Source organism: Metopolophium dirhodum, chromosome 8, assembly GCF_019925205.1.
Source record: "Metopolophium dirhodum isolate CAU chromosome 8, ASM1992520v1, whole genome shotgun sequence".
Lineage (NCBI taxonomy): Eukaryota > Metazoa > Arthropoda > Insecta > Hemiptera > Aphididae > Metopolophium > Metopolophium dirhodum.
Window position 1 is genome coordinate 24,343,344 of NC_083567.1, and position 20,166 is coordinate 24,363,509.

At 31.1% G+C, this 20,166-nt stretch overlaps 1 protein-coding gene, 1 long non-coding RNA gene and 1 pseudogene across 3 annotated transcripts; 2 read left to right on the plus strand and 1 right to left on the minus strand.

The window, feature by feature from the left end:
• Nucleotides 1-3,437: 3,437 nt before the first annotated feature.
• Nucleotides 3,438-8,936, minus strand: LOC132950838 (nuclear pore complex protein Nup133). Of its 2 annotated transcripts, XM_061022428.1 has the most exons (4): nt 8,833-8,928; nt 8,656-8,759; nt 7,453-7,521; nt 3,438-6,901 (listed from the first exon to the last, which is right to left on the minus strand). In XM_061022428.1, the coding sequence occupies exon 4, from the start codon at nt 6,889-6,891 to the stop codon at nt 3,583-3,585; it is 3,309 nt and encodes a 1,102-aa protein (XP_060878411.1). In that variant the 5' UTR covers nt 6,892-6,901; nt 7,453-7,521; nt 8,656-8,759; nt 8,833-8,928; the 3' UTR covers nt 3,438-3,582. The 2 variants fall into 2 exon arrangements, with proteins under 2 accessions (XP_060878411.1, XP_060878410.1); XM_061022427.1 differs by having other exon boundaries at nt 8,656-8,936.
• Nucleotides 8,937-10,394: 1,458 nt separating this feature from the next.
• On the plus strand, nt 10,395-10,984 carry LOC132950971 (uncharacterized; annotated as a pseudogene).
• Nucleotides 10,985-13,512: 2,528 nt separating this feature from the next.
• On the plus strand, nt 13,513-19,966 carry LOC132950972 (uncharacterized). Its single transcript, XR_009665270.1, has 3 exons — nt 13,513-13,562; nt 19,298-19,347; nt 19,545-19,966. It is a non-coding gene; the product is annotated as an uncharacterized LOC132950972 (long non-coding RNA).
• Nucleotides 19,967-20,166: the final 200 nt, after the last annotated feature.

The window sequence follows — 20,166 nt, forward strand, 5'->3', positions numbered from 1 at the left end:
TTTAATATTAATTATTATTTATGACTAATCTAAAGAGTTTTGAATCGGAACTGACACACTCTTTTGTCTTGACTTCATGAGTCATGACCTCAAACGCACACCAGTTGCTCTTCTCATGTTTCATCTGCCTCTGGGGGCCTCTATTCTTGAAAGCAGTAGAAAGCGATATCCGTACTGAATATTTGTATTTTTTATACTACTTTGACAAAACCGTATTCCTGAACGACGTTTGTATACGAATGAATTTTATTCTACCACCGGATTGTATATTAAACTACGAACGGGTCGTGTGGTGTATCGTAGTAGAATCCTATTATTTGTATACGAAAAATCGTTTACGCTGTAATGGTAGGGCTCTTTAAAAACTTTTAAAAAGCTTCTATTAGATTAGAGCCTTAATAATGGCGGTCGATTTATTTACTATATGTACCTTCCTAGTACTTATGCTAATACACTTTTTACTTGTACTATTATTTATATCAATATTGTACTTATTTTAATATATTATATTAATTTATATATCATATTACACACATTTTTTTCTTATACCTATGCCTAATACCGTGATCATTGCGTCTCATTATTTTATGTAAACTTTAATAATGATGGACATATTATCGTAAAATTATACAATATGTATGTAAAATATATAGGTACTAGGTACATATATTATGTTTTAGTGGACTGTGGAGTAATAGATATTAGATAAACATTTTACGTGTACCACTATCGGCACTCCGCTCATAAAAACTTTAAATTTAATAGTTTTATATAAAATATAAATCCTATATAAGTAGTCCGAAAATTGATTTTTATGTAGGTATTGAAATACTCCAAAAGATATCTGCTTTAGAATATATTATATATATATATATATATATATATATGTTTTATTTAAATTAAACCTATGTTTTGCCATTGGCTGATATTTGATTTGAATGTGTTATGTTCAAAAAAATTAAAAATGGTGTAAAAAAATGCTTGAAAATATAATTACGGTGTCCGAAGAGAGAGGCCGCCACCCCCCATCCGGGCATGGCAGATACCTACAGGTGCCCACTCGAAAATTGTGCCAAAACAAACACACACATGTTCAAAACCTACAGTACCCTCCCCACAGATACAATTTTTTGAATACCGCTTTTAACAATTAACACAATTTATAAAATGCATTTAATTATAATCAAAAACAGAATATCTCACGACCTTCGGAGGGGGGATCGCCCCCTCAGTGACGCGCCTGATATTAATTAAGTAGGTACCTATTATTTATTATTATAATTATTTATATAAATTATAGTATTATACATCAAACATTCAAACACATTACCATAATCATAACTTGTTTGCGTTTTGAAATTTCAGATAGTAATATGTACTACGTAGTTGATTATATCTATATGCACTGTATATTATATTAGGTATGTTATGACTTGGTACCTACTAAAGTCTAAAACAGAAATGCTTAATCAACTGTCGACTTTTGTTGTGCTACTCTGCTGCTTGATTCAAGTGTTTTTTTGTTCGCTGCATTCAACATGAATGACCTATAGATTTGTTTGAAAATCTTCAAGCTATTGAACATTTGGAGGTTATAGAAATGGATGCTGAGATTGTACGAAATTCTCACGAAGCTCTAAATCCAAGGTGGATATATATATATCCATATATCTATACATTCACCTTGTCTAAATCCCTTCCAACATGAGTCTCATTTCATACTTCAAATAAGCATATGAATTAAATTAATAATTTCAAAAGAAGATAGCTAAACATGTTTTATTTGATCTTTCGAGATAGGTAACCGCGGTTCGCCCGAGGATACCTGGCTTTCACCCAGGAGGCTCGGGTTCGATTCCCGGTACCGGAGCCATCCCTCCCTTGTAAGAATGATACTCCGTATCATAAAGGCGGAATAGTTGGATACACGGAATATGCCGTGCCCCGGGTTATTACTGCTTATTCCGCTTGATTTCGTCTTTCGGCGAATGTCCAGAACTGAGGGTTGCCTGTTGGTCATCGGTTATTTTGGGCGGCTCGGAAATCGGAAGTTGGACAATTTATGTTTCTTGTCCGGGATTGATTGCTGTGTAGGGCGCGCCGTTTGAAGAGTTTGTCAATGCAGTGAATGAACCTACTATATTTGAAAAACATGTTTACTTTCGCAGAAACTTTGAGGAGCTAAGTGGCATACGGTCAACGGAAAGTCGAACAGTACCTACCTATAATAACGTATATTATGGTATTCTACTCTCTCATTCAAGAACTCTTTTCGCACAATGCCAGAATAATTATTTTCCATTAGACTTAAAAATTTGCGTTGCTTGTATAATATGTATTTAAGTGACCGAATGCAAGTCAGTATTTTGAAAGAGGTAATATTTTTTACAGAAAGTGAATATAGATCTTCGTGAAATTATTCTCAGTCTCACCCCGTTCCATCTTGACGAAGCTGCTTCATTTATTGCAGAACAACGAGCCGACGCCCCGTAAGACACAAAGACGACAAAGAAACAAACAACATTCAAATTGCCACCAAAACTCAAAGGGAAAAATTTGGCAGTGCAGAGAAAGCTGTTCTTCCTGTCTATACTATTATATAAATTAAGCTAAATGCTCTATAACTGTAACAAATTGCCAAATAAAAAATTATGGTAAAAAAAAAATAGGCATACTATAAGTAGTATAAGATCATTATTGTCCATTGATTGTGATTTGTGAATGTATGCTCATCCGTGTTATACAATTATTTATTGTATCTATTTTGTAAAACAAATAAAAATAATTGTAATAGGTAGCCAACGTAAATTAAACAACTGATACGATGATCAGTAGCACTATATAATAACTGTATATTAAATAAATGCTAAAATTTGTAATTTATAATTTTATCGTAATTTGAATTCTTTTTTGATGTGTTTTTAAAACAATTGTTTATTGATTGTTATTCTAATTTATTTTCAATTAAATAATTGTACAACTATTCTCAATAGAAATTACAATTTACACTATAAAATATTGTAAAATAAAGTCACATGTATGGCTATATTAAAGGTTAATATTTATTATTTTTTCAATATTATAATATTACCTACCTACAATATTTAATATGAAATTACATACCTAGTGAATTATTAACCGTGCATATTGTTTTTTGTAGAAGCTATTTTTTTTTCTTTATTTGTTGATAATTAATTAATAAAGATCATAAGTAGTAACAATTATCTCAAATTATTTAAAATAACCATACAAATTATATTTATAGAACCTACTGTGAGTACTAATATAGTTAGAATACATAACTTTTTCGGGTAGTACTAAATTCTAAAAAAAGTTTCCTATAACTAACATTTTATTTAACAGCATAATGGATATTCAATAATATTACATTTGTTTGTAGGAACACAATTAAAATAATATATAGTAACCAATGAGAATAATAATTAATAAACCAAATGTATTTAATAAAGACTTACATTTTTTTTTATTATTTATTGTTAAAAACATTATGTACGTAACATTAAAATAATACACATAAGTATATAAAAAATATTAATAGATTTTTAAATCAATATTTATGAATTACTGAACAAGTGAAGTTTCAAAATCCATACTAACACTAGCAGGTCTTAAGCAATGTTCAAATCCCATTTTCATAACAAACTGCCACATAGTATTTGAATGGAAAGTTTCTAATTCATCAGCAAACAACAACCAGTCTAAAGATGGTAAGATATCTAATAGGCCGTTGTTGTACATGAGTTTTAAGGTCTTAAAGAATAGAAGATTCTGTATAAACTCAATAGGATCACCAATCTCTTGGTCGTGAAGTGGATATTTTAATGTCTCTCTTAATATTGTTTCACACCACAAATAGCGACTGAGATCTTCACATTCTTCTTTATTTTGAACAAATTGTAACACAGACAAAGCACGTAAACATTGATTTTCATCCAAGGTACTATTGTTTTCGTGCAAGTATAAATAGAAAATTTCTTCAGGAGATAACACACGCATATTATTCAAATCTAAATTTAATAATTCTAAGACACACTCAGGAATATTTATCTGATGTTCAATAACTTCCAAATGTCTATCTATTTGGTCCAACTCTGGGTTCTTAGATAATGGCCCATTTTTTGCCAAAACCGCCATTCTGTACAAATTCAATTGGTATTTTTTTCTAAGCACATTTGTTTCCTCCTTAGACCAACACTGTTTTAGGGATTCACATGTTAGGTTAATATTTTCAGAAAGACTTCCAGCTATCCAACCATAATTTGGATAGGCTTCCAATGCTAATGCCATGTCATGTTCATATTTAGGTTTGCGACAAAAATTACGTAACAATTCTACAATTTTACCTTGTTCTAAGTACCAAGAAAACACGGTTCGACGAAAATTTTGATCGTTAAGTTTGTCCATAAAATTATACAATAAATCAATATTGTTTGTTTCAAAACAAACCTCTACTATAACTCTATGGTCTGCATATTTCTCAGCCAATTCAATTACTTTGTGGTGTTCTTTAAAGTCCATAAGTTTCTTAAGTAGCTTATACCTGAGTTGTGTGTAATTGCTGTCCATTTCAGAAAGTACATCAATAGAGCTGGATAGTAAGGCATCTACCAAAAATGCAACTTGATCAGAAATTTCTGAACGAACTTCTTTGGTAATATTTGCCTTTTTGGCAAATTCAAGACTAATATTTATTTGTTTTATCAGCTCAGAACATATGCCTTCATTATTTTCACATAGAATCCAAGATATTTTTGATTGTTTTTGTTTGTCAATAGGGAAAAATTCAATGTTTTGTCTTCTGTAGTCTAATACAGCACCAAGTACTTTAACTAATATTCTATTGACGTTGCATAAAATTAAACAAATATCTATAGCACTACGATTCGTAGAAGAAATTTCTTCACTGTATATACATAGTCTCTGGAAAAGGACGTGCGACATACTGACTTGTTTATAAAACTTATCAATGTGTGTAAGGCCTGGTGGTGAAGAATAACCATCACAATTGCTTTCGACTGCTTCTTTTATTAATGTATCTAATAATTCACTATGTTCAACTTCAATTTTTCTAAATGTTAATGTAGCTTGTAATTTTTCACTTAAATCTTTTAAAGCACATCCTGTATAGACTTGAGTTTCATATTTATTAATTTGCCTCATACGATTCCATAACCCAAGCTCTTGTAAAAATTTAAGATACCAATGAATTGCTTGCTGTTTTTCTTCTAAATGACTTAATATTACCATTGATGATGATCTGATAGTAGGTTCACCATGAACACCTAACCAACGTGGATCATTGATGGGTATATCATTAACAAGATCTTCTCCAACTTTAAATACAGTTTTATCTAGACTAGATTCATCAGTTGAAGTCAATTCTTCTGGACATGCTTGCTTCACTAATGCTCTGCAATTGTCTATTTTTCGGCTGACAAACTGTAGAAAAGCGGATTTTAATCTAGTTTCATTGCTACCACTTTCTACTTCAGCAGTTACAGCAATGGATTGATTTAAATCTGGAGATTGAAGAACACTTCTTGATTCATTGAAATCGTATTCCACGTTAGTTATTTTAGTGACTACAGTTAAACAATGAGATTGAGTGAAAAACATACCGTAATTGTTTACCACTGAACCTCCACCAAATTTTAAATCACAATCAATACCAATGACATCGGTTTGGAATGGTTCAAAAGTAACAACAAGGATATAATGTTTAGACAAAATAAATGCTTGTTGTTCAGTAATCAGTAGCTGAGGTGTAGATTCATTCAAGTAGGAATTTTCAACATTATTAAGAACATGTAATGAAGTGATTGGACACTTACTATCTTGAATTTGTATGGTTGCTAAGATATAATAATTGTAAGCTTGGTTTGGTTTGGTGTGTATGAGAACAATAACCTCTTCACTACGATTATTAGTTGGTTTCATGTCAATTATTTCCATATCCATATCCCCAGTACTAACACTATTAAACATCATAATTGAAAATTTTTCTTGTAAAGAATTTGCCAAGTTTACTTCAAATAATTGTTTCTCGCTATTTGGTTTTGAAACATTCCACTTAGTTAAGGTTGTACCATTAGTTGTAACTATATATATGCGTTCAGTATAATCAGAAGAACTTTTTAAAACGCAGCCACATATGGTTTTAGGGTCAGTCTGTTGACCAGTTGAACCAAAAACAAGAGATGATATGTTCATAGATATATTACCCAGCCAACCAGTAGATTCAGTCAATATTTTACTACTTATTTGAGGGCGAACAGTATCCATGTTGATTGTTACCATGACCAAATCAGCAGTAGTTGTCAACAAAATGTACCTTGAACTGTCAACTTGATATAGGAATTCACATTCTTTTCCCATCAAATCTGTATTGTATTCAAAATATTCAACTTCGTCATAGACGTCTCTCCAAAAACGTATCAACCCTTCAGGAGACACAGCTATACAACAAGCATGAGATGACGACTTTTCTATTTCAGGTTCAAAAACCCAAACTAGAGCGGCTTGATGAGCCACTTCACTTGCTGGTAATCCAAGTTCAAAACAAGGATTTGTTTTATTTTCTTTATTGTTTTCTGCATTCCATACTAGAAGTTTGCGGCCATATACAAACCATGCCCATAGACTATCTGATAAACGAGCCGACCATATTAATTTATTCTTATGCGATATACTTAATCCTTCAAGTACAGGATTAGGTGTATATAGACCATACGATTCTAACTGGTATCGGTCTGATTTGCTAACAAAACGGCCATCAAAGTGTAGTGTATGTTTCTTTGTGGACACACTTTTATTCAAATTCACTGGAGGTCCTCTAGAATGAAGTTCTCTTCTCAGATCGAATGAAGCCATTTTAATCTGCCTGAATAAAAATAATTAAATATTATATATAATAAGAAAATAACACAATCATTTTATTATTAAATATATAAACAAAGAACAAGAAAAAAAAACTGGTATCTTCAATGATGTACTTAATAAGTTATTACTTACAAAGCACAGGGTATGAAACATTTATTTACTATGATAAATTATTATATTCTTACTATAAAACATATATATTATATTGTTGTATAATTTACTAATAGGTACATATTAATTAAATTTAAAACATACCTATATTCTATTCCACGAGAGAACATGCTGTAGCCCGACCAAAATCGGTTTTTCCACATAACACCCTGCTATAGGGGAATTGGTTTCGATAGTAGGGTTACGAGGGGGTATACGAGTAGGGTTACACAGAACTAGCATGTTCTCTCATGGAACAGAGTTTATTTAATTAATTTTTTTATAGGTAAAACAAAATAATATCATCATACAATTTTTGAAGTATGAGTATTTATTTTTAAAATGGCTATCGAACAAAAGTCAAAACAAAAAACTTAAAACGAGTATGAAGACTAAACTTACCTTGTTTAAAAATGGATTAAATTACAAAATTATATTTGTAAACTTAAGAAATGATTCATCCACAAAATTCTGAAACAAGTACAAATTATACATAAATAAAACAATAATGGAAGGAAAAAGCTAATAAATTAACTGCAAATAAGTAACCCACAAGATATATAATATAAATATACTACTTATGTCTATAATTATATTAATACTGTCATATAAACTTATATAAATATAAATATGGGACCTATTTAATTGTATTTATATTAAACAGTGAACGCCAACATTGTCTCAATAATAATTAATAGTTCACCTAATAGATAATTGTATATTGTATGCTTACCTATATCAAATTCAATTATAATTTAATGTATCTCAATAATATGAGATATTAGTAAGATTGTTATTAGTTAATATGTTAATGTTTCTTGGCCCAGTAGTAAGCTAATCTTTTTTTAGGAATTTACAGTATTTTTTTTTGTAATGGTAATAAATAATTAAAAATAATAATAATAATATTTAATTACTTTAGGGGCAATTAGTTCAGTAAGTAAGACAGATAAACCTATAAACAAACTAATATTATCATCTATAACTTTTATTTGTAAATTGTACAGGAATAATCACTAATTAGTGATTTTAAGTTTAAACATAATAATTAATATTATAATAAAATGATGTTGTTTAATTATAAAAATTGATTTAAAATAACAGGTTAAACAATCAAAGAAATAAAATAATTTTTCAAAGAAATTCAATTCACATTAAATACCTAGTAATCAGTATAGAAATGATCAGTTACAAAATAACTAAATCAAACTAAGTCAAAAACATATATCTGAATTAAAATTTAAAGTCTTTGTAGTTGTATGTATTCAACTGTTATTGATCAGACAAAGTAAGGAATTAACACAAATTATAAACCTATTTTGATTACAAGTTATAACCACTGTGGTCTATCATAATTCATAATCAATTACCAACAATAATTTATAAAACGATTGTAAACCGTGTTAACAACAATTTATACCAACCATGTTGTAGCTTATATTATTTATATGATTTTAAATAAACAATTAACTAATAGGTAAAGCATAATATGGGGATTTGGCACCCTCATCAACCTCCACCCACCGTAGAATTGGATAAAATATTATTATATTTTACCTGTTATTTTATTTTTAAAATGTATTTAGTTATAATTTACATAAGTACCTTGCGACAAATTGTATTGCATTATAAGACACAAGAATGTTATGTTCATCCACAAATTTCTCGTTCAAATCGCACAACTATGTAAAACAAGACCACAAGACCACCTACATTAAAGTTATTAGAATAAATCGATAAATAAAAAACGAATTAATATTGTAAAAAATAATTCCCGTCTACCGGTAAAATTCTGTCGGTTGAATGATCGTTTGAATAAGTTACAAGTCAAGACAGTTAAAACATTGGTACTTGAATTATAACTTGATAGCCCGCTCGATAGCCTGTTTTGTAAACACGATTTTTGCGGTTATGGCGTTGAACGTTGATAAGAAAAACGTGATGAGATAACACGTACCTACCTGGTTAAAATATCTAGAGGTAACGTCTACGTCTTCTTCAAATTATTTTTATATATCATTAAACTAAATAATATTAGTTATATAATTAATAATACTTAAATGGTCAATAGTACCTATAAACATTAAATATTATTAAAATATATTAATAGTACATAACTTTTTATCGATCGACCATCAACGATTTATTACATAGAATAATAATTAATACAAAGAGTAATAATACTTAAAATAATTAATAAATAATAATATTATTACGCTATGATGTATTACCGGTCACAAACAAATAAAGGAGATTATAAGCTATTGCCATATTATACCGATAGTACCGCGATTATTTTGTTACGGAGGTACTAAAGTAAAAACTAACACTTTGTTCCGATAGATGGCGCACTATATTTCAAAATGAACACGGCGCGTCAAAACAGCGAAGTTTATTACCTATACGGTTTTTACTTTTTGGTAACAATATCGAACATTTTAAGACAGTAAATACCTAATGGCTAACACTAGAGAGTCTAGATAATAAATATATTATTATATATAAACTATAAAGGCTCTCTACTTAATACCTACACATATTTTCTTAGTTTTTTTTCTATAAATATCAATAACATTTTATTTGTTGCGTAAAAAAGCATGCAAATTTAATACAAGGCTCCTGATGTATTGTTACAATTGCAGTTGAAAAATTTTAAAAATACATAGGCACAATTTTTTTTTTTAAGCATTTAAAGTTCAAAAAATAATTATAAAATGTTCAACTTTTATAGCTAAGGATTGAAAATTGAAAACAAGGCTCCACGTAAATAGGTTATATATAAATTACTTTATTCACAATAATATCATCAAATATACTTGGTGATATACTGATATTATAGGCTGACTGACCGTTTTCGTTCAGAATCGTTTTTCTAATACAATGATATTATATCATTGAATTCAAATTTAACACCATCCATTACAGTGACCCACTTATAACCTACTGTACAGCAGAGACATCCACTTACCCACTTTTTTTTTTAATAATCTAAATAAAAGTATTTTTGTTTTTTGCACTCAACCTATTATAACTCAGGCTGAGTAAACGTATTCAGGAAAAATCAAAACAATTAGGCTTTTGTAAAACAACCATCAATTTATTCTTAAATAATTTACAATTTATTTTTATTTTATTAGGTATGTAGGTTTTTTTTTTCAAGTGTATCTATATAATAAAGTCTTCTGTATTTGACAATAACAACTCATTAAAATCAAATGTATTTTGTATTTTAAGACAAATTTTGAAAGTATTTCGCCAATTCCTGATTTACACTATATTGTTTTTGTGTATGTTCAACCGGTCGATTACCGTCGAGTAGAAACGCTGGTTTTTGATATCAGGGAATGTCCGGCTTATGGACATACTGCACTGAGGACGACGAGAGGACATTTTTCGGCGGACTGTCGGACCAGGACGCCTGGCGGCCACCGAGCCACCCCCGCGGGGGGTTCTCGTCAGGCCGCGACGACGGCGCTAGGTGCACTACAACAAGCGGCCGAACCAAGCCGGCAGTTTTCTGGAGAGGAGGATGCTCTGGTGCTCGACGGCGATTTCTATGGCATGCAGCGGCGGCAGTAGCCTGCACGGGACCAAGCAGAGGACGAGTCTGCAGGAAATCAGCCTTTGCCGGAGGACCACCACAACGGAAATGCTGCCCGCGTTCGCGAAACCGGCCCGAGTGTTCGTTCTGGGGTCCGGCAGGCGGTCGGCCGGGCGGTTTGGACTAGAAAGCTTCTGCTGCAGATCGAAGTGCGGCCCGTGCGTGCAGCCGGAACCGGAGATGGTGACTAGAGGAGGATGAGGAACATTCGGAGATGACGGCGAAACTGATAAAAGGGTAAAATGGTTTGAAGACGATGGCAGTTCCGAGCAGTGCGATATGGCTTTAAGAATTCCGGCGAGCGTTTCTTTTGGAAGCTCGCCGGTCAATCGTAGGTATGCTGAAATTGTAATTTTGAGAATAATTATTAACAATTTTGACGATTTTTTGACACATTGTTATAATATAGTATATTATATAATAAGTCGTAACACTTTTAGTTCATAAATACTGTATGCTTATAACTTACGTTATAATGTAATGTGTTGTCATGTTGTCTGTTTGCAGGTAATTGGTAGTATAGGTAATATTTGATTTGGATTTTGGACATGGGTTTGGCTGATCTATAAGTGCCAGCTTTTGCTGTTATGCATAAATGTTATGTAGTCCTTTTCTCTCGGAACTGCTACGTCTCTTCTTACCCCGTTCAGTTTCACCGTCACTCCGTTTGTTCCTCCTCAACTTCGACTCTGTTGTCACCATCTCCCGGTCCCGACACCTGCAACTCTGGCACGCGCACCTCGACATCTGCAGCAGGCTTTCTAGTCCCGTTCGCCCGGCCGCTTGCCCGCCCCGACCACAGCAGAACGAACACCGTCCTCGCTCACAGGTGGGCCGGTTTCCCGGACGCGGGCAGCATTTCCATGACATTATGCCTTCGGTGGTCCTCCGGCGGCGGCTGATCTCCAAACTCGTCCTCGCTGATCCCGATCCTCTTCTTCGGCCGCTGCAAGTGCCGCTGCACGCCATAGTTTTTTTTTTATCCATTTCCGCCGTCGAGCTCGCACCCTCCTCCTCCGCCGCCGGCAGTTCGGCCGCATATTACGTTGTAGTACACCAATCCTTAGCCGTCGTCGCTGCCCAACGAGAACGTGGCCCGGTCACCGCAGAGGAGGCCGACCGCGTCCACTCGGGATCGGCCTCGTGGCGTCCAGGTCCGTCTGCCCGCCGCTAGTCCTCTCTTTGTCCTCGGTGCAGTATGTCTCATTATTGTATAGGCGCCATTCTAGTCTGGCGCCACTGGACATTCCCCGATGATTCTATCTAACTCAACCAGCGTTTCTCTCTAAGTTCGTCCGGTATATGGGTTTGATCGGACGCCTGTGGTCGTGTACATAATTAATTCTTAAAACTTAAATTTAAATAAACAAATCTCGTTACTATGGTCCAAGATATTATTTATTACATTATGGCATTATATTTAATATTATATTATTTCGTTTTTAGCATTTAAAACGGTTAAGTTGTTTATTCAATTATAGCCAGATGCCTATTATATTATAGTTGTGTAACTATGTACCTATATGATATTAATGTTATACCTACCTAATAAGTTATACGTTTTAGAATTAATATGACAATGAACAACGGATATAGATTATGGACATAAGCTCAACTAAGGAGGCTGGAATGGTGGAGGGGCCAGGCACTTTCAAAAGTTACGCATAGCCTCCTTCCCTCCTAAATTAATTAATCTCTGAACTCACATGGTATTATTAAAGTAAAATTAATAAATAAAAAATTTAATTTACTTGAATTTTTTTTTATCATAACCTATGGTAATAAATATAGTTACGACATAAAAAATACTGAATTCGATCGAAATAATATAATATGTTGTACTCGTGAAGTGCTTGTAAAATGTACGAGCGTGTATAAAAATAGCATATATTTTTAAGCACATTAAAACGATTAGTAAAAAAAAATGTCTACTAGTTCAATATATTTTTACGTCTTAAACTCTTTAAACCTCTCGGAACGTTTCATTTTTTTTAGAACTATATCGTAATAGCTGATAGTTAACCATTATAATATATTATAGTATTTACGATTGTGTTTGATAATTTGAAAACATATGCGTATTTTTCGTTTATTACGTCATATAATTTGATATCATAAACAACACTCTTCACCGATACGTCTTGTTATGCGTGTCTAAACATGTTCTAATATCTAATATAAATCGTAGATATATAGAACGTATTTTCAATCGGTGTATATTATCGGTAAGTATATATACGCGTCCAGTGTAAACTGCACCGGTGTGATCGTTTTGGATCGCACGTGAGCCGGGAAATATACGACGAAGGCTCCGCATCCGGCGAGTATCGTATCTAATAATAATATATTTTATGTTGCACACTATCACGGAAAAAAATTACTATAATATTATAGTTAAACAAATTATAGTAAATATAACTATTTAATAGGTAAAATAACTAAAATGATTTACTTATTATTACTATATAAATATAGTTATTAGTTATAGTTAGGTTTACTATATTTTATAGTTAATGGAGTTTTTTATGTTTGAATTAACTAAAAAATATAGTTAAAACAACATATTTCAGTTCGAATAACTATAATAACTTGACTGTAATATTTTAGTAAATCTGATTAATCTTACAGCTATAGCAATTATAATGTACAGTCAATCCTACTATTTTTATAGTACAAACAACTGTTTTGTTTTTTCCTATATATGGGCACTATAATATAGTACTACAATAATGTTTAGGTACAATAAGGCCGCCAAGTACCATATTATGATACGTGTTTGAAGTGTGAATGATGCGCGCAGTTCTGGTACTTATATTATTATATATATAGCTCTGGTCCCGGGTAAAAAAAGCTTAAGTACATTTTACCAACTTTTTGCGACAGCAGTATCAAAGTTTGAAAATTCCTACTTGTAAGTTAATTATATCCATACATATTTAAGGTATTTTTATATTATATATATAATATATTACATTCTTAATGCATGTAACCATTAAAATACTATTGTTACTATGAATATTTAACAAGATAACTGTAGTTATGCCCTTTTTATTTCACTTGTTCTGACTTATGTCTTTTTTTCCAGGCATCATACGCCTTTTCTATCAAACGTAGAAACGGTTATGTTTAGATATGCCCTATTTATTTCTTTAATGATATGAGTAATATTCGTCACTGACTTATGCCAAATGTACCAAAAAAATCAGCAAAAATTAAGCTTTACATTTGCAGAAAAAAAACTTTTTGTGAAAAATTGACTTAAGCCCTTTTTACCCGGGAGCAAATTATTAGGAATAGTCATTTTTGGCGGAATTATTGTACGTTTGTAGGTAGAACGGAACGGACTGAAAAAAAATCCCAAACAATAATAATATTATATTATAATGTAATCCATATATAAATTAAGTTCGTTTACAGAATGTACCTACCTATTACCTATAACTATATACCATTGTAATTTTTAGCTATATTGTATTTTCAGTAGGTTTAGGTTATAAGAAAGTATTTTGTGTGTAGGTACTTATATCGTATATAGTATATATCTTACTTAGGTTATGAGTAATAGGGTAATACTTTATACTTAGTATAATATTATATTTTAAATGATAAAGGCGAAAACATTATATTTTGCATGTCAATGATACATTTGTCCTTATCGTTTGGTATGTATGTTCATAAACAAAAATGTTTCATACAAGATAAAAATAATGATATGTCCACATACTCGTGTATACGACTATTATATTATTAGGTAGGAATATGACATTAATCAATCGATATTTTGTTTTTTTTTTTAAATTAAAAACTATTAACTCTTTAACAAGTTCTCGAGCTAAAAACTTATTTATTGCAAGTATTAATTAGATTCCATAGTAACCGAGTACCTATTGACAGATAGATAACCCGGGGCGCGACGACCACTATACTCTACCAATAATTACCATAAACGTGCCTATATATACGAGTGTAGTGATAATATATAGTACCCAAGTCCTATATATTATATAGTAATATAGTATATTCACCTTATGCGTATTATAATATATTATTATTAGTTTCTACACGTTAGATTGTAAAATGTAAATATTATAATATATTATGTAGGACTGAGGTATAGGTACTTCTTACAGTTATCTATAATATCAATAAATAGTACAAATTTAATATGGCCGAACTTAATATTATAGGTATAATAGGTAACAAAAGTAAAAACAACTATCGACGTGCTCGCGTGTCAAACTATCTTGTATCTGTATACAAAATATAGGTATTATTATTGCACACAAACGGAACCGAAAATTTAAATACAACTAATATAGGTACGTTCAAACAACCGCACGTCGTCGTCATTTGGTAATTGACTTTTCTTGTTTGAATTATACTAACGGCACGCCGACTTCTGTGCCCGCGTGTCATAATCGTAAATATGCCACTGTATATCGTGGCCGTTGTCCCTCTGGCCGGTCTAGTTAGTATTTAGTTAGTTGTTAGCAGTATTATAGTGGGTATATAGCTACGGTATTATAATGGTTTATTGGTTTGGGACTCGCATGAGTGCGGCGAACACAAAACTCCGAATAAATTATTTCCTTAAACCAATCTCTATAATATACCTCTACCTTAAAGTATAATACTATAATTAATAAATTATTCCAGCGATGTGGTGTTTGTTTAGCGTGGCCGAACCGGGGACGCGGGGAGGTAAAGGTTGGGACTGGAGAGGGAATAAAAAATAAAAATACAAACAAGAATATCAACTTCTCTAACCGACCTCCGACACTGGACGTGTCTATTACAGTATTGAGTTATCGACACGTCAGCTACAACCCATCCATTTTGGTAAGTCCATTTGACTAATTTCCCGATTGAAAATATATATTACAGTTGCTGCGAGACCGCTCTATCAATGAACTTTGACGAAGTAACATAATATTATTACATATATAATATTACAGTTTATAATAGCCAATAGGTAACCTAGTATTATAGTGCCATACCAACATTAATTGGTTAATCATAGAGTACACAAATCGTAATTCGTAGAGGTACAAAAAGTACCCAACGCTGGTCCAAAAAATATCCACCGACGATTGAGTGGTGTTCATGTGCGAGTACCTATAGTATGAAGTATAATAATATTATATAATATACTCACAAATTACAATGTACACAATACGTCAATACTGTTCACTGTGTCGAATAATATAAATGTATATTGTAGATTAAAGTTGAAGGGAATTTGAAGTATACCACTGTGGATAGTATAAAAATGTTCTGATACGAAGCTATTTAAATATTTTATACGTAGATCGTGGGTATACACAAATACACAATTAATACTCCTACAATCTACATAGTACTTCATGTAATAATAAGCACCATCGACGATAAAATGTTGGGAGATAAGGGTATCTGTCAAACAACCACAGAAAAGCGATGGCTTTTAAACGTTTCTTTTTTTCTTTTGTCGCAATTAAACTTACCAATCGTTGATCCAAGTATAATATAGGTACGCGTTGAGTACTCGAGCCTTGTCGTCTTGAGTAGTTGCGGAGTCCATTGAATTTGAATACATTTAGTCACACACTATAGAGGAGTTTTAATTATTGCTTTATTTTGTACGTTTTTAAACATATTATATTATACATCTTATATAGTTAATAGTTGTATAATATTATAAGTCAAACTTTAAAATTAAATGGCTAAGATCACAAAATATGGTAAATAATAAACATAATGTAAATTTTGATGGTATAATCCATCACAACAGAAAATATATACGTAAAATACTGAATATTCTGAACATGTTTTTTCCTTTTAAAAAACTATAATAATAATCCTTACAGTTGGACAGTTTGTCCATAAGCAAATATTGTTAGATATGAGAATTTAGATTTCTGTTGAATGATTTGAATGAATTTTAGTTAGTAAAAACTAAAATACTACAATAGAATTATTATGATAGTGAGCAAAAAAATGTTTTCAATTCATTAAATCACTAATTCAAAGTTTAAACACATTTGTGTGAGAAATATATATATTATAAAATACATTACAAGAAGAGTATAATGCATTCTTATATTGTGTTGAATGTGTATTATACGAACATGTACCTATATCGGCTATCTTCTTCTAATTTCCATCATATTCAAACATATTATGTTTTACGTTTGTAATAGTTTAATTGGTAGATACCTACCTAATTCCTAACAATTATATGGTTATATTTTATGTAAAATTGTTTTGTTAATAGTAAAATGTTGTAGAGCATAATAGTATAATTATAATATAATAAGGATAAATACCTATAATATTTTTGCAATTTTAATAAAATAACAGTAAACATTTGTTTACAAAATAAGTGTATATACCATAAAATGGCGATTGTTTATTACAATATTTAAAGACTATTGGTTTATTTTTATTTAAAACTAGAAAACTACAAAAATTATCATTGCTACCATGTCGTAAACGTTTATAGGATTACAAAATTCATTAATTCTCAATTTGTTAAAAATTCATAAAAAAAAAACAAGTGTGTTTATGTTTATAACATAAATCATGGTACTTGTTTGTTATAGTCCTTCCAACGTACGGTATAAAATGCATTGCTGTGAGGACTGCGAAGTGACTGTACGCGTAATATTCGTGCTCAGACTAGAATTACTGAAATACTGTAACAAACATTTCAAATAAAAACTAAATAATGATAATTGTATATTGTTTACAATTATTAATAGTAGCACACTTAATAATTCATATTGTATAACTCCACGAAAATAAACACAATAAAATAAGACGCTTTCTTAAAAATACAAAATAAAATTACTTTAATCGTTATATCTTGACCGTTGTCAGTTGTCAAGTAGACTTATTTAAAAATATCATAAAAAAATAATTTTAATGTGTTATTGAAGTTATTTGCTTCAATATTCGATACTAGTATACCACCATTACATTTTTATGACAAAAACTTATCGTTCAAACAATAGAAATAGTCTGAAATAGGTACTGTGACAAGTTTACAATAACTTGTTCGTAAATTGTAAGATATGCACTTGACACAACACGCTATTTATACAAATGCAATAGTGATAAGTGATAACTGAACACTGATAAATGTATAATATAATATAATCAGGGCTTGAAAATTTTTTGAATACCGGTCCTGTTATTAGCGGTAACCAATTACCAGTACTAGATTCAAAATTACAGGTTACCGTTAAGTGATAACCGCTTCAAAAAATGTCGGTTACCGGTAACCAATTGAATACTGGTTTTCTAAAAAAAAAATTGTACTATACCTTTGTACCCGTATACTTAATACAATATTCGTGTTATAGGAATCAAGCTATTTTTAGATTTCCCAGTACAATATACGATGAGGGAGACCGTCGTTATGTAGCTAAAATAAATTAAACATAATATTATTATATATTATTATTACCGTAACAGTAGTCAATATTTATAAATACCGGTAATCGGTTCTTAACCGGTTAAAACATATTACGTTATTATAACGTTTTATGTTAGCTGAAAAATTGTCACGGTAACCGGTAACCGATAACCGGGAGTACAAATAGGTTTATAATAACGGTAACCGATTAAAGGTTTTCCAAAATTTTGGGAAATTACCGGTTACTGGTGTTTACCGAAAACCCTATTTCAAGCCCTGAATATAATGCTAACTCGATAATATTATAATTATTATACATAATATTTCAACTAGGTATTTTGTGTTTACCCATTATCTACAATATTAGTTGACGTTTACTATACCGTACTAATACCTAGCCACTTACAGGTATTAAGATACAGAGAAATATCGATAATAGGTTTTTAATCATTAGAATTTAGATTATAGACTAATTTTATTTAACTAATATCCGATGACAGACGGTCACTTGATGGAAGGACAACACATTTTTTACTGGTCTGGAGATATTCAACCAAATATCTTTCTAAATCATACCTAATGGCTATTTCCTATAATAATTATAGCTATTAGCTATACTATGTACAATTTTTTTTTATGTTGGAATGACTGAAAGTATGTGATACGCGCAGTATGTAGGTACCAAACTAATATATTTTATCCGTTTATCGCTGATTATTATAGTCTATATTATATTAGGTGGCGTACGTAAATAATAAATCAGAAAAATATCTAAATTATATAAATCAAAATCACTGAAATATTACCTAACTAATACAATCCGAGTAGATCGTATTCATTATCTTAATTATTATTTTATGATTAATTAAAAAAGCTTTAAATTAAAAGGGACATTAGTCATTACTTTTTATTACATTTAAGATGCGAGGCATGTGACTATTTTATAATAATTTGGAAACTAACTCAAGAACCACTTAAATAAATAAACAATGTTATTTTTAATGTCTAAGTATAATCAATATGGCTATATTTATAATATAATTTCATTACCTATGAGGCTATGAAGTACAGTGCACAAAGTATTAATACACATATAGGTACAAATACTAATGCAATAGGTGAAATAAAAAGTTATCATAAAGGTTTTTCTTACCTAAATTTACTAGACACTTAAATAAATAAAAAAAGTTCAGTCAATGGTTCTTACAATTTAAAATATTACGAAAAAACATGTTCTTATATTTTAATAGGAAATACATCAAAAAGACACTGTTTTACTCGACAGACAATTAATGTTCGTGTAAGTACATTTATTATTATTTATTTTATAGTATTTAAGATTAAAAAAAATAATAACTAAAACCAAATTAATTGAATTGAAAATGTTAGTATATTATACTAGGCAAGTTTGCGGAACCAAAAATGTGCATTAAAATAAGCTTCATCGGTGACTTATTGGTTATTAGGTGTTTATGTTATGTATTTATTTATTTTCAGGTACTAAGCCATCGTCAGAAAATCGTCAGCCGGAAATAAACACGCTGCAGGACGTGTACCAGGTGGAAGAAGAAACAGGCAGCAAAAAACGAGTGTATGGTCCGAGGACTTCGCGGAGGACACGATGGCCAGGAAACAGGAACATCTCGCAGGATATGGCCTACTCGATCCTCGGCAACGTCGAATCGACCGTTGGCCTTTAGAATATGGCAGGGTTGAAGTGTTCCCCACACAGGCGCAACTAGACCAATATTTTTAGGAGTGCAAAAATTATAAAGATTTCCTGTATGATTACCCCTTAACACTGTCTACCTATTAACGATAATTTAAAATGTATATTTATGTACTACCTCCCTATATGTTTGGAATATTTTTGTGAAACAGTAACAGTAAATATTAAATAATATTGTGACTACTACATAATTTTTCGGCCAGTAAATTGTATTTATTTAAATTACTGCTGGTTGACTTCTGGATGACGTGGTCCACCTCAGCTATCTCAATTATACCCTAATAAATAATGCCATTACAGTATTTTTTATTCAGTTGAGTAGGTACTTTTTAATTCTGACTCATTTGGACTAGAATTAGAATAGCTTTAAACAAGAAGACTTTGATCGTT